The sequence below is a fragment of the Ammospiza nelsoni genome, chromosome 3 (assembly GCF_027579445.1).
Source record: "Ammospiza nelsoni isolate bAmmNel1 chromosome 3, bAmmNel1.pri, whole genome shotgun sequence".
Taxonomy (NCBI): domain Eukaryota; kingdom Metazoa; phylum Chordata; class Aves; order Passeriformes; family Passerellidae; genus Ammospiza; species Ammospiza nelsoni.
The window spans coordinates 59289816-59301952 of record NC_080635.1 but is presented as its reverse complement, the minus strand read 5'-3'; the positions used below and the strand labels follow the sequence as shown (position 1 = coordinate 59301952).

The window sequence follows — 12137 nt, the reverse complement described above, 5'->3', positions numbered from 1 at the left end:
CCTCTACCATCCTGAGTATGTTTTTGCTCATGTAGGTGAGGACTGGTGAAGAGAAAGCATCTCTCTCTTCTCCTCCCTTCCCTTTTCACCCCCTGTAGTCCATTTTGTTCTTATCTGCAATTCTCCCTTCTACTTGCAAATGTTTGTAAGTCATGAAGATATAATGATGAGCCTTGGTAAATCAAGGAGGAATACAGGTCACATCCTTCATGACAGAAGGGACAACAATCTATAAGAAAAGGCTCAGAAGAAAACAACTGGCATTGTAAGACTCCCTTGGCAAAATGCAGGAGTGGTTACATTAAGTGTTACACAACCCTAAAGTGCAAGAGGTTTCTGTTTTTGATTAGTCTAATGCTGAGCTTGGACGAACTCCTGCAAACAGAGGTTAATGTTAACACGAATAAACAACTGAAAGGCCTAGTGTAACACTAAAGATAGTCTCATAAACTCTTCAACAAAATAAATGTTTAAGTCTCTTTCTAGGTAATGATGATTGATTAAACTTAAGCTTTTATATATACACAATCCTCATACATACAGCCATCTGATATTCTTAAGGTCCAGCTAATTTACACTAGTTATGAAAAGACCACACATATTTTTTTTACTCACACCTGCCAAAAGTTTTCTGTCTTTCAGCCTAGCTACCAGGAAGTACCCCATGATTTATTAATGGCCATGTTTTTACAGTTTGCTCTTCCGTCCTGTAAATCAGTGTCAGATATATTTGATTTCTTCTTAGACAAGAATAATTATTTTAAAAAAAATGTTCCCATGAATGAATTACAATGTATTTTCACCATTTGTTTATTTATTAGTTGTTGCAGCCAACTTGGCATAAGAACACCTCTGAAAAAAATGGAGAAGACAACCACTTAACAAGAAGGGGATGGGAAGAAAATAAAGGTTTGTACTTTTTTTTTTTGATCCATTTTTGTACACTTTGTAAGCTGGGTGATAAACTAAGGTACTGGGAATGTCACAGGATCAGTGCACCTAACTTTTGTCAGGATGGGAGCTATATCAATCACTGTCTTTGAACTCTTTGGGGCAATGTTGATGACTTCCAACCACAACCAAACCCAGTCAAGTTGTGTGAGACCCTCCACACAGAGGGAACTGAAAAAACCACAGATTTTGCCTGAGTAGAATAGCTCTGTTTCTGCAGATGCACAATCAGTAGATGCAAACTGAATGTAACCACCACTGATTTTAGTATAGCAATCTCACTGCCCCCATTTGACTTTATTGGACCTCAATGAAAAGAACATTAAGTCAAGATTTCTGGCTCCTAGTGGAGACAAAATGAAAGGAAAGGAGAGCTTTAGGTGTTATATAGCAGCACTTAGCCAGCACAAGAATAAATGCTATATGGAAAACTTAGAAAGGTCTTTAAAAAGCATGGGAGAGTGTATCCTAAAAAGTCTGTAAGTAACATGGCAATGGCATTGGCCTAGAGTTCACTGTTCTTTGTTTGTTCAACTTAACGGCAACTGTCTGTCAGTACTATATTTTGTCTAAGAATTTCATAAATGTTGCAGAATAAAGGTTAGATTTTTCCAAACTCATCCATAAGTTTGACAAGAAAGTCTTGCCTGAACTGCCCCTCTCTCTCCCCCACAATGAATTTTCCTTAGAGAGCCCTAAAGCTAGAACTGAATAGACCTTTTTCAGTTTACAAAAAATCAATCTCAGATGGCTGGAAAACACATCAAGGTGAATTGCAAAATAGAAAAAAAGACATCTTATAAAAAACTGACCTTAATGTTTCCATGTATTTGACTTTGGTAAGTTCAAGTGTGTCTCATACTCCTGTGCTCATTTAGAAGTAAATGTTCAAAATTGCTGTTACAAAAGTCATCACTTGATCTTGAAGACTATCTCAAAGGTATTCAAATTATATTTTTAGTTTTATGTTATTATGTTTTGCAGTACATAAGCTGGGTGACCAACTGTAATCAAATATTTATTCTCCCACTTTTCTGAAAGGGGATTTCCTAAAGATTGACTGTATTTATTACATTAAAATCTATCCCTGCTTTGTATACTCCTTGTTAATCTTGCATCCTGACACCATCACAGCTCTCAGACTGAGGTTATCAATCAACTTTAACATTAGAAGCAGCAAATGAAGATGGATAGACGAAGTTGAAATCATGCAGTTACAATGCGTTTCCTATATTGTACATATTTACAGTAGAAATTCCCTGCTGCCATGAGAATATCTGAACAGAAAATGGATTATTTCCCTTAAAGCTTTATCGTAATGAGTGGCTACAATGAATATTTTAATACTTTCACAGCTACTACTTTTTTTTTCCAGACTGAAAGAGAAAATAACAGTGTCAGTATGCAAAGTTTCTCTTTCACCAATCAGCTGTGTCTGATTCACAGATAAACAACACTTGGCAATGTTGCCATGTTCATCTGTGGCTTCAGTAGGAGGTGGTGTTTGTCTACAGTGTTAAAAGGTTAATTTTTGGAAGGTGTACTATAATTATTTCTCTGTTGGGGCTCCATGACCCTTCATGGTCCATCACAAGCCACAGAGAAACATTCCTGTACTAGTTATGGTAAACCTTATAATAACTGCTGCTCTCTTTATTGACCTACGCATGTGATTTCTCTTTTTCAACTTTGTTGCCCTTTGTTGCCAACATTGGCATTGCAAACACCATCTGGAGAAAGTGGATTTATAATTCAATTGTTGGTTAATTAGAAATTCTGCAGTTCAAATTCAGGTCATTGTCATTCTGTCTGTCACTCACTAACTGCACTAATTCAATGTACACAAGAATGGTGTCCCATACTGTCAGTAACTCACCCATGATAAGTTGTTCCGAAACATTTAGCTTTGAATTACTTGGTCTAAAAGTCGCACAACCTCTGATTGTACCTCAGTATACCATATCATTTAATGCATAACTTGAGGTTATGATGACTTAAATATATGTTTAAGGACATGGCTCTCTTTAAAATTCCAGATTATTAGGATTTTGTTTCTCTGTTTTTTCCCAAGGCCTCCTTACTTTAATTCAATATGTAAAATAAAGTACATTAGACTTTACTCAAAGTTTCCCCAAAATAGTTACTAGTTTTACTTAAGGTAGCTGCAAGGTTTGGGTCATATTTGTTTAAATGGAGTATTTTTCTACCTTCATCTGAAGCCTTGCATCAATAAAATCTATTATGAACTTGTTTTTCTTTCTGTGTGGTTAGAAACACTGTGGACAGGTGGGTCTTGTTTGCTCTGGCCAGCATCAAGGTGTAAGGAAGAAATATTGATATATGAAGAGCATGCTTTTCCAGCTCAGAGAGGGATAGGTCTCATTAAGATACCATCTGTAGTAGCTTTTGGGTGGGGTCATTGACGTGAATTACTTATAAATTAATTTGACTTTTTTACTCTGGCAGATCTGTCCCAGAGTCAGTAAATACTGCTGCTGTTAAAGACAAATGTCATTTGTTGCATCAGGCACTCATTACCTCTCTGCTTCTCTATTCTGAATGTTTCTGTAATTTGCATCAATTGAAATTTCCTTTTATTACAAAACCTCATCTTTCGTTATCTGAACTTTGTCTAGACACTTGTGACCACCAGTCACTGAGGTGAAGATCTGGTTGGCTTTTGCAACCCCTTCAGGGAATCCTCCCCCAAAAGCAGGGTTCATTGCTCTTGTGTATTGAAATGGTGGAGCTATTCTGAGGCTGCTGCAACAGTCTATGCAATTTCATCCTCTGCTTGTCCAAGTTCTTGCTTTGTCATCAGAAATGGAAAAGAGCTTAATAAACTCCTCAGTGGTTCATTGTGTGGCACCCTTGGAACCCTCTCAGAGAGAGGAAAGTTGTGCAGCACATCTCAAAAACTGCAGGTGAGCTGCTCTTTAAATTTGCTTTTAGTGTAATTTTCAAGGAATCCTGGACTTCTGTATTCTGCTAATGGATGAGATATAAGAATCCTTTCCTGATATCCTGTATCAGGAATAGCAATATTTATTGTATCCTAACTGTGCCAAGCTCTGACAACCCAAGACAGTCAGCTCTGCAGGTACCTGGGAAGTACCCAGAACTTCAGAAATGCCAGCAAGCAATATGTGGGAGATTTTTGTGTTCACTTGTGAGATGCTGAACAAGGAACCAGCAAGCACAACTTAGAGTCCTTGCCTGTTTTGAGTAACTGCTCCCAAGTGATACAGTTCCCCCATTGAGTGAAAGTTCAAGTGTTTTATTTTCAGGGTTAAAACACTCCCAGAAAGAGCTCCTAAAATTGCACACTGGGAAGCTGCAGCATGGGTAAAACCAGAAATCATGTGACTTCAACAACTTCTGGATAACATACGTAGGGGTGGGAAGTCACAGAGTGTTTTTTACACGCCACGTTTAGCACAGCTCAGTGCTAACCTTGCTAAGAATGGCAGTAGATGCAAAGTGCTATGGGATAAGTATGGAGGCAGGGACCACTCCAAGGCATATTGGATGCAAACAAAGCTCATTTGCTCCATAACACGTTAGGCAGAAATGAGGCCCAGGGCTGCCAGGCTTGATATCTCATTGCTAGAATTCCAAAATAAGGCCCATTTCACATGCTACAGGATGAAATGTGTTTCAGGTGCTAAAAGATTGCCTATTTCATACATCTTAACAGTTTTGAAGAAATTATCCATATACCCAAGAGAAGGTGCTGGAGTACTGTGTTGTGTATGGTAAGTGGGATGTGAAGTGCCCTGGAACCAACACTCATCTGCCATGTACAAAGAGGTGCAAGATCAGCGTGACTGCAGAATTGGATGTGCTTTATCTTATCTTAGCCAGACTGAACACCTGGATGGGTTGTGGAGGATCACTTTCTTTCTCTAAAATTGCACCTAACATAATTTCATATCTGGTTTGCTCTTTATTGTAGAGTACCTAGGGGCAGAGTGGGGCCAAGGCTCATTGAGTAGGCGCTGTTGATTGGGCTGTAAGGCTGAAAATGCAGAAACTTAATGGTTATGCAGCCTGAAAAACAGTAAGGGCCAAAAGGGACAGAAAGACTTTCTTGGAGAGAATTTATTCTCCAATAAAATGACAAACCACATTTCATAGATGTTGGTATCAGTCTTCTTTCTACTGTAATTCTATCAATCAATATGATATCTTGGGTGAAACAAAATTTATGATTAAAAGATTTACGTGACAGATCCTGCATACTAAAAAATAATTGCACTGGCTCAAGCCCTGTTAAAAAGGCATGCACAGCAAGGTGAACACATCACTTTCTCCCAAATAAGCCCAACTGCCACAGGTGCCGAGCAGAAGTGCAATATATTGCAGAACAGGAATCATACAAGGTAACTGCTATGGCTCAGGAGGAAACTGCCCTCCTGTCTCTGGTGAGTGTGTGACTCCTAAGGACACACTTTACAGGGAAATTCGCAGAGGATGTGGCTGGTCCTTCTCATAAAGCCTTCCAAAAAGTGTCGCTGTTACGAGCGGTTTCGACGTGCCATGCTTGCTTTTCAAACGCCCGTCACGTAGCACCTGGTGGAAAAGGGAAAGAATGGTACTAATGCTCAGCTAACAGAGTAGCAATACTGCATTGTACAGAAAGAATAGGTCTTAGATGCCGTATATTTTGATGCAACACTTTTAAAAACAGTCACGGTAGCGAAAGAAAACAGAATTCTCTCTGGGTCTGCCACAGCCTTGCCGTTATAGCCTTCCTGCACTTCCTTGGATCCAGAAATCCTTAAACCTTCCTTTGTCTTTGGAAATAAAATACATTTTCTTCACCTCATAAGAAGATGAGAGTGAGAATAACTAATTTGTTAGATTCTCTTTAGTTACTCATACAAGGCAACAAAGGTTATATGCATATCTAGGACACACTTGAAACATTTTTTGATTTGTAGACCCCAGAACAATTTTCAGATGGAAATTGAGAATTTCAAGCTATTGCCGTACATAGTTTTACTTATTTCCATTTTATATATCAATTTGAAATCACTGTTCACCAACTGTGAACACCTGTAACAACTTTTTTGCCCCTGTGACAAAAGGTAAGCATGTATTTAAGAAAATACAGCCTATTGTTTTAAAATTAGACCATGATCATACTTTTAGGATACCAATAAATTCTTTGATGTGCCTATTTTTTACAGAAGTCTCCTTCAAAAACAAGTATGAAGGGTGAACAATGCTTTTCAATTTCCTATTGTGTAAAAAAATCACCTTTGTTTCCCCTAAAATTTTTCAGGTCTTTCTTGCTGTCTTCATTGTCTCTTGTAAACTGTTAAATACTTTTTCCAAATCAATGAGGATTTCATCTAGCCTATTGCATAAAACTAACCTAAGGTTTATGAATGAAAACATCTTCTAGCAAAAATAAGATGTGAACCACCAAATAAAAAATAAACCCCTACAAACCCCTCAAAAATCACTTTTAACATTCTTAATCGCATAGAATCTCTGCTCTTAAACATGATACTGCTAAGTAATTTTTCTTGGACAATTTCTCGGAGTATTTTATTTCTCTGAGTATTTTATTTCTTTTTGGACAATTTCTCGGAGTATTTTATTTCTCGGAGTATTTTATTTCTTTTTGGACAATTTCTCGGAGTATTTTATTTCTTTTTCTCCTAAAAAAACCATTATGAGAAGCCTGTAGAAAACAGCTCACTGAAAGTTGTGGTTTCTTCATTTATGATCTAAAGTGGGAAGGCAGATTTGCTGGATTGATTCAATCCTCCATTTAAATCTGTCCCCTTGGGTGCCAGTCAGAAAAACCAAAGAAAGCAGTTTTTGGATGGGGCTTTGCTGCCAGATCAATTTTCAGCCCCACAGCCTGAGAAACCTTGCCACAAGCAGCTCCAGGGTGTGCCATTACCTCAAACTCCCCAGGGGCCAGCTGCACCCCGCTGTACAGCACTTCTGGGAAGACGTGGCTGGTGCCAAACGTGCCACTGAGGGAGAACACGTCAAACTTGGTCTGAGCCATCTCCACGGGCTGCCCACATGTGCTCAGGTTTGTGCTGGGGCACTTGAGCAGAGTGCAGATCTGTGGGGAGGAGGAGACAGAAAGGCAAAGCACCACTGAGCTTTCAGCAACCACGAGCTGGATTTGGTAGCAAGCAAAGTTCCCAGGATGCAGTAATGGACAAATGTTTTTAGGTGGTTGTTACATGGCCACACTCACCTCTAAACATGCAATTACCTGCCAATGGTATTTTATGAGAGAACCGTGAAGCCCATCAAATGCACCCAGGACATAAACTTCATCTCTCCTCTTGTTTGACATCTGGTAGACCAGATGACAGCAAAGGTCTCCTTGGCAAACAGTGTAATTTCCATCCTTGTGCCTGAGTTCTCTGAAAGTGAATATATCCTTCCGGACAGCTCCCGAGAAAGTGTCGTTTTCTCCAGGAAACTTCTCGATGCTCGTGGCATGCGAGCTCCAGTTGACAGCAGGGGGGTAGGTGGGGGAAAGACGGGGGCGTGCACTCAACTCTGCTAGCAAGAGACGTCCCTCCTCGGTGTCACTGTCGTAGTGGTAGGCAGCAGGTCCCTCTGGTGTGAACAGCCCACTGCCTGCCAAGGACACCACCAGCCCCCCGTTAGCCAGCACAGCTTGGCAGGGGTGCCAGTCACCCCCCACACCGCACTGGCATTACTTTTCAGTGATACTCTGTTCATTCAATACATTACTGAAAGGTTTTGGAATAATTTTAAAGCACCAAAAAGCCAAAATACCCACCCTAGTGTTAAAACTTAGGTTTATTGAAAAATAAATCATAGCTCTCAGAGTGGCATATTTGACAAAGGAAGCAATCATGGGGGTAGCTATGTTTCACTAAAGGACACGCAGGGCTCTGGCCTAAACTCAGTCTATTTAGGGCAGGCAAAAATGCTCCTTTTTAGTTTTCACTTTGATTCAGGGAAGAGATGCAGCTATATCCTTTTCTTAGTAAAGAGGAAAAAAAGACAGTATGTTGTCATCTTATTGCAAAAGTTCCATAACTTCCTGGTGATTTCTCATGGTCAAATCCTCACAGCACTGACTCCTTCACAGCACAACAAACAAACTCCAACTCCCTTCTCAACCAGCTAACCCTTGCGTAGCACTCGTCTTCTTATTGGACCCAGCTGTGGCCTGTTAAGAGCAGGCCTGTTCCTAATCTCTGGTGATTAGCACAGCTGCAACTCCTCAGGTGTGAGATTGCCTTCTGCACTTATTCTCTTGCATTCTATCCCCCCACAGCAGTAAATCTATTTTCACAGCAAAGCAAAACATAATATCTCTAAGTCTTCAGCAGCCACAAGAAAAAAGAGTGGAATTCTTCTTTTGTTTTTACACCAATAGGTTCTTTTTTTTCTCCATTTAACTGTTGATTGAATTTTAAACAGGAAATGCTGCCTCTAGATGAGAGATTGAAAATTTAAGTAAAACTTTTTGCTATTTTCTGAAATAAAATTTCATTTTTAAGTTATCAAAACTTAATTTCTATTTTTCTACTTTTAGAAATGTCTAATGTCCTAATGTCTGTTTTTTCTATTTTTACCTTTTTCAGAACATTCAACATCCTTTTCCTTGAAGTTGTTTGTTGCATTCAGTACCAAATCACAAAGATCTTTAGTCCAATTGAAACACTGTTTTTCAGAGACTTCACTATGTCTAAAACATTTCTGCCTGCTTCTGAATCTGGGAACAATTTTCCTGTTCCTGAATGCAGCTCACCTGTCATTGCCATGGTGGTGTTATGAGTATTTGCAGAAAGTAAATTAACACCCATGCCCATAGCCCAGGCAGAGTGAAACTCAATTGCAGTCAGAAAGGGCAGGACATTCATCCAAGCTGTTGGGAAGAGCACGGTGTCCACCTGCATCTTGTTCACCAGGACCACAGCAGGCTCATAGAAAAGGATGTCAAAGCAAGTGAAAATGCCAAACTTCCCAAAAGGAGTCTCAAAGGTGACAGCTTCTGGCTCTTTTGGATAATCAAACTGAGTTTCACTTCTAAACAGATTGTACTGCAGGTGAAGAAAATGGCATATTAAAAACTGAAAATAAGGCAAGATTATGAACAGCTTTTGCATCTGAGACAGGCGTTAATGCAGAACTGGGAGAGGAGGTACCTGAGCTGGCTAGCACAGCCGGTTTGTATCCAATCAACTGACCCTCCTGCCCAAAAAATGGGGTGGCTGTGCCCCATCTACCTCCTGACAGCAATGCCCATCCAGTATTAGCTATACTCCAAGACCAAGGGCCAAGATGTCCCCTGAGAAAGCACTGTCTAGGCTGGCCACGAATGTATCAAGGAAAAGCTAATGTTTATTGAGTATGGAAAATTCTGTCACTGTTTTCTTACCATTTACTGTCATAAATGTAGCTTTTAAGTGTTTGGCAGCTGGCATGCACTCTGCAGCTGTAGTGCTCCTGGGAATAATTTGTCTGACAGGTCAAGCAATTACTTATTATTTCTTCAGGCCATAAGATCATCAAATCATCCTGGACTGGTTGTCACTTTATAGTAATGTAAAATTACTGTATAAACTATCTGAAATTGGTGCCAGAGAGCTGAAAAATTCATTGATAATGAATTAGAGGTTGATGCTGAAGCATTTCCTTACCTTATGGTAGCGAGCCACCAGTTTGCCCTGTGTGTCAAAGACAACATCTGTGTTGTAGTGGTACCGACCGTCCCTGGGGCAGCTGGGATCACTGGAGTCACACGGCTTCTTGTCCCCGATATTTGCAACCACATAGATGGAGTTATTTCTGGCCATGCAGCTGAGTCGTTCCTGCACTGGTGTTGGACCAAATCTATTGCATTTTTAGTGAAGGAAAAAAAAGTCTTATAGAATTATAAGCGCCCCATGTAAAAGTAATGCATTCAGAATTACTACACCATTAACTGCACATCCCCAGATGCTGAAAAAGCAATAGACCAAAACATAGGTTTTGTTCATTTTCTTCTCTGTTCATAGCATCATTTTAAAATGACAGTCTCTTTTATCTTTAAAAAATGGCCTCCTTGTGTTCTTCTTTCCTGTATCCTTTACAATGTTGTTTTCTGTGTGGATAGAATTTCCAGCTAACATGCATACAAAGATGTGAAGAGCTTCACAAAGCAAAGAATAAATCAGTACAGAGACATAAATCTTAAATAGCTGAAAAAGCAAATTATCAAGCAGCTCTAAACCCTGATTCAGAAGAAAATTTTAGCCTTTTTTAATAATTGTTGTCTGTATGCCTTTAGTAAAAAGTGGGTGCCCCATTTACAGAGCTGAGGACTCCTGAAATCTAGCTTCATAAAGCCTCAAAAGAGAACATAAAAGGTTAGCTTAGGTATGAACTGAATCTTTTCAGTGTCCCAAGCTGACACACATTGGGACCACCTCTATGTGTAACACAGCAGATGTGCAGGTGGCTGGATTTCCAAAAGATATTTCTTTCAGATCTAGATTAATATTTTGTGCAATTTGGTTTAGAAATCACTTAGCCACCTGAACTGAGGACTGAACCAGCTTGTCTGATCTATGCAGCTACATGATAATAAAATAGCTTCCACTTACAGAAGGTTTTCACAAGTGATCTGAATTGATAAATTTGTGCATGTTTTTAAAATAATTATTTTGCCTAAAACATCCTCATTTTTGTCCTTTTGCAAGTAAAACTGTCTCAGTGCTTTTACTTGACATATTTCCATTACCATTTAATTAAGAAGTCTTTGTAATGCATCTCATCTCTACAGTACTTGTGAATTTTTATAGAATAAAGAATTAGAAGTTCTTAGTAATTTAGTGTCTGCTGCTCAAGACTCCATGAGACAGATAAAAGGTTGAAATCACCTAAACCACTGCAGAAGCAATCACCTTGAGGGGTCAGTGCAGGGAATCCAATTCACCGCTGGATCAGGGATATCCTCCAGGTAGGGGTAGATGGATTCTCTTGTGAATCGCCAGCCATAGATGCCGTCCTCAGGAGTCACAATGATGTGGGCACCCTGTCACAACAGGCTCCGTTTAAAGGGCACCCATCAACAGACAGCCAGGAGGGTCAGCAGGAGCACTGATGGACAGCCCTCACGGCAGCCCTCGTACCTGCTGGGCAGCTTCCTTGATGGCCCCTTCCAAGACATCCATGTTTCTGTTCATCAGGGCCAAAGCATCGCTGGCAGGGACGGGCTCCTGGGTGGGCTGTGGCAGGATGACGGCGTGCTCGTAGACGGCTGCCAGGAAGGTGTCGGAGGCGAGGGCCCGAAGGGCTGCGAGTGCAAACAGCACAGCGGGCAGGAGAGCCTGGGAAGGGAGCATGGCTGCAGCCTCCCAGCTCCTGGGTCAGCATGGGGAATATAAACTGGAGGGAAAGAGGAGGAGTAAAGACTAATAGGTTTGCTTTGGCAATAATCTTCCGTTGAGTAATCTGAGAGATTTCTGCCAAAAAGTCCAAGAAGCTTTTCTCGGAATCTGATCTTGTTTCCAATATGAAAGGTTTTAAATAAAATTAGAACAAAAGGCTAAGAGAGCTTGTCAGAAGCCACGTTAATCTACAAGGGGTTCATTGGAAGGAGCACTTGCACATTTCCTTTGCACATCCCTCTCCACGCTTTTGAACCCATCTCAGGGAAAGCCCAGACTCCCCTGGCAAGGATCCACTACTCCATGTCACCTTACTGCATATAGCTGCCATCAGTGGAAACTTCAGCCACGACTGAGGGCAGACCACCTGCATGGGGTGCAGTCTTGCTCCAGAGTGCAGACAATTCAGCAATGTTTATGAGACATGGTCCTGCCATACCTCCTGCTTTTGTCCAATGGCTTATTACAGTTCAAGTGGGTGCCTTGAGAGCATCCTCCCCACTGGGCTCACACTGCAGTATAAACTATCTCTTGAATTGTGCTGACCTCTCTGCCTAGAGCTAACAGACTTGCTTGTTTTGTGAGAAAGAATTTGACGACACAATTTTTTCTTTACTATGGTCCTTTCAAAAGGAAGGTTTTGTACAATAAGCAACTTGAAATTACTCATGGAAAGCACCATTTTTTCTCATGGAAATAAATTTTTAGCACAGTATTTTGTAAATAGAATATTCCTACTGCAGTTTTAGATGATCCCTAGAAAAACCTTAGTTAGGACCTGTGGTACTTTAGTGAGGG

The 12137-nt window shown here is 40.4% G+C and overlaps 1 protein-coding gene across 1 annotated transcript; it reads right to left on the bottom strand.

Moving 5' to 3' along the window:
• Positions 1-5034: 5034 nt before the first annotated feature.
• On the bottom strand, positions 5035-11303 carry LOC132071560 (pantetheine hydrolase VNN2-like). The gene is made up of 7 exons (XM_059469201.1): positions 11082-11303; positions 10854-10984; positions 9609-9801; positions 8717-9008; positions 7196-7569; positions 6869-7039; positions 5035-5523 (listed from the first exon to the last, which is right to left on the bottom strand). Exons 1-7 carry the CDS (start codon positions 11292-11294, stop codon positions 5404-5406), a joined length of 1494 nt encoding a protein of 497 aa, XP_059325184.1. The 5' UTR covers positions 11295-11303; the 3' UTR covers positions 5035-5403.
• Between the last annotated feature and the right edge of the window lie 834 nt (positions 11304-12137).